At 60.2% G+C, this 3,222-nt stretch overlaps 1 protein-coding gene across 1 annotated transcript in view; it reads left to right on the plus strand.

Annotated features, from left to right (window-relative positions):
• The first annotated feature begins 993 nt into the window (after positions 1-993).
• LOC113209726 (uncharacterized) overlaps positions 994-3,222 on the plus strand; it is a 2,788-nt gene continuing 559 nt past the window's right edge. Inside the window, exons 1-9 of the mRNA XM_026427391.2 lie at positions 994-1,150; positions 1,252-1,373; positions 1,467-1,807; positions 1,884-2,136; positions 2,233-2,335; positions 2,622-2,686; positions 2,771-2,806; positions 2,900-3,029; positions 3,128-3,213. Coding sequence (XP_026283176.2) covers positions 1,063-1,150; positions 1,252-1,373; positions 1,467-1,807; positions 1,884-2,136; positions 2,233-2,335; positions 2,622-2,686; positions 2,771-2,806; positions 2,900-3,029; positions 3,128-3,213 — 1,224 coding nt within the window. The 5' untranslated portion in view covers positions 994-1,062. The remainder of the gene's footprint in view (positions 1,151-1,251; positions 1,374-1,466; positions 1,808-1,883; positions 2,137-2,232; positions 2,336-2,621; positions 2,687-2,770; positions 2,807-2,899; positions 3,030-3,127; positions 3,214-3,222) is intronic.

A 3,222-nucleotide genomic window follows, 5' to 3' on the forward strand; every position in this document is an offset into this window, starting at 1 on the left:
AGTAAAGAAAAGCAGAATGCAGTCTCAATCTCCGGTTGGCATTTTCCCCTGCACTTTCAGCACAAAGACGAACGAATGTGTCGATCCCTTGTTGCTGCGTCCGATTATGGATTACTTTACATTGAAATTCCGTCAAATTTTCGGTCATTTTCAGTCATTAGATCCTTTTCAGTAATTTTTCAGTCATTTTCAGTCAGTTTTCGGTCATTATTGGTAATTCGGTCAGTTTTGACCGAAAGTCACTGTACGCAAAAATCGAAGTGACAGGACCCTCAGCCATCTGAGGCCTCTTATAAGTTCGTGCATGAGACCATGAAATCCTGCTTAAAGATTGCTGTCCGTGCGTTGACGCAGTTGATGACAACAACAACGGGGGCGGAGCGCTCCCCCCCCCCCCACCAATATTTTCACCGGGAATGAGTCAACACGGCCCTTCATTGTCCCGTCGTACCGCTACGCGCGGTGCGGGTGCGACGCGGTGAGCACGTCGCGTCGTTATTTCAGGCAACGGCAGCTGGAGTGATTGCCCCCCCTCGCGCGCTCGCCACCGCCCACGCGGGGGGCGTCCGAGGTGGCCGCGGTCGCGCCGCGAGGAGGCCTTTACCGGGGGGCATGGCTGACTCGGAAGATCGTTCAAGAGGGGCTCTCCTATGCCTGCCCCATGAGTGCAACAGGGACGGAGCTATACGGGAGGTGTAGGAGAGCCCCTCTTGAACGATCATCTGAATCAGACGACAGGGAGGGCCATACGGTCGCTGGAACGCCGCCACCACACCAGGACGCCGCCGCCGGCCCGCAGGGCACGCACACTCCGGACGCGAGGCACACGCGGCGTGCGTCAGCAGCCGACCGTATTAGCCGCCCTTTGCCGCGCGGATGTGCAGCGGCGCGCCTAATGTACGCGACTTGATTAGTATTGGCGGGAGTCGAGTCCGGCGGTGGCGGAGGCTGCGCAGGTCGGGGGCTCTGTTCTGTTTTGGACCGCCATAGCCAGAGAGGCAGAGAGAGGGCCGGCTATAAAAAGGGCCCGCGCCACCCGCACCTCACACATCGACAGCCGACATGCGCGCGCTGACGTGGGCCTGGTGCGCCGCGACGGCCGCCGTGCTCCTGCACGCCGCCGAGTACGAGTTCGACAACGCGTTCTACAGTGAGTGCAGGCCGTGCAGGCAGGCAGGTTGAGCCGCGCCGCCAGCGGAGCGCGAAGTGGTGGGGCTGTCCATACAACGTCTCTCTCTCCCTCTGGCGCAGATCAGCAGCTCCTGGACCAGGTGGACGACGCCCTCCGGCCGTGGCGCAGCGGCGACGGCGGTGCCGGCCTGGAGCAGGGCCGTGACCAGGGCGGACGCAGCCGACCCCGCTTCCGCCACAAGGTACGTCAGCAGCGTCCACAGCCTCTGTGGTGGGTGGTCCAGTCCAGGAGGCGCATCTGCGCAGGGTGTTTCATGCGCTGTGCTACACTCCAGGGCGGCGTCCTGGTGGCGCGCTGGTTCCCGTCGCGGCGCGGGGAGCCCGCCCAGTACCAGTGGAGCTGGGAGGTGCCGCCGGGCGTCAACCAGACGGCTAAGCTGTGGTGGCGTCGCTACTACCCCTACAACTACTACAACCGGCGCTACTGCCGCTACGGCTACTGCCGACGTTATCGGGGCCGCGGCGGCTACGGCTACGGTTACCGGCGGCGGGGTTACGGCGGCTACGGCGGCTACGGCTACCGAGGAAGAGGTTACGGCTACGGCGGCGGTGGCTATGGCGGCTATGGCGGCGGCTACGGCGGCGGCTCCGGCGGCTCCGGCGGCTATGGAAACGGGTAAACACTGCAGTCGGGGGGCGCATCGTCGCTGCGGTGACCACGGCGTACTTACTTCTGGCGTCCGGCCCTGTAGGTACGGGAGGATGGGCTCCGCCTTCGACCGCATGGTGCTCGCCGACGACGACGCGACCAAGACGACCACGGACAGGCCCGCCTCCAGCTCGACGGCCGCGCACCACCAGGAGGCACCACCGCAGGACAACGACCCGAACGCGGATGTCGAGGACGTCAGCGTCAACAAGGACATCGCCCAGCTGCCAGAGGCCACCGATGAGCAGCTGGACGGCGTGGACGCGCACCCGGGGCACATCCCCTTCCAAGAGCAGGTGCACAGCAGAGACGCCGGCGAGGGACGTCGTCAAGGCTAAAGGGCCAAGGCTTTCCGTGTAGTGCATTTAAAAACCCTTTTCTCGTTGTTTCAGGTGTGCTGCGGCCGTCCCGTGGAGGCCACTTTGCTGCGACAGGACGCCCTGCGAGAGCAGTGCTACCTGCAGGTGTTCAACGAAACAGTCCACTCGCGCTTAGGTAGGTGATGGCGGTGACGATGGGGCGCCGGGTGCGTATGCAACCCATCCGCCGCGAAACTGACGAGCCCAGAGGTGATGGTAAACTTGGTAAACCGCGCCAGATTGCAGATTGTGTAGCCACTGCACCGCAAACATGCGTGTGAGAGGGTTGCCTGCCTAGGCCTACGTTAGGCGCCGGAGACTGATGGCAAACGAACCAGTCCGCAAGCCTGGTGCGGTAACCGAATAGGGCTACAGTGTTTTAGCTCTGTTTTAAGCCATCATGCTTATGATTTTCTCAACAGAGGAAGGGCAGAACTGGGACCACTTCAGCTGTGTCGCCGTCAATGAAATAAAGGAGAGTATACGAGTAAGTATGGAACTACTTCAGTTTAGGTTCCTTTTTGGAAGGCTATAAGTTTTCATCTATTACTTTTTTTTCATCGTGTTTCAGTGCGTTCATCAGTGCATATGGAAACTAAGAGAAACGGTGCGTTACACTGTAATTCACACGGACAGATAAAGATAATAGGTATAATCGCATTCTTTTCATCCATTCCCTTTTTTTCCTTTGACAATACAGTTCGACGAGGATGATGAGCAGGTAGTCTCGGTCAGCAAACTTCGAGGTTTCTTTCGTGACACCGAGTCGCAGCGATGGCGGGCGGAGCTGATGGACAGTGCCGCCGTGAAGTGCATGGCTGAGTACCAGAGTAAGTGCAAGCGTGGGGCTCGACTGAAGAGCCTCGGAGTGGCTCGACGGTCGCTTCGGGTGTGTCTCTTTGGTTTCTGACCGCTCTCTACTCCACAGCGGAGAGTCGGGGGTCCTCGGAGACCAGCCGGTGCCCAGGCGCCCACCTTGATCTCAGCTATTGTCTTTGGGAGGAGCTACAGGCGGTATGTGGT

The sequence above is a fragment of the Frankliniella occidentalis genome, unplaced genomic scaffold (assembly GCF_000697945.3).
Source record: "Frankliniella occidentalis isolate FOCC.00 unplaced genomic scaffold, Focc_3.1 Scaffold265, whole genome shotgun sequence".
Lineage (NCBI taxonomy): Eukaryota > Metazoa > Arthropoda > Insecta > Thysanoptera > Thripidae > Frankliniella > Frankliniella occidentalis.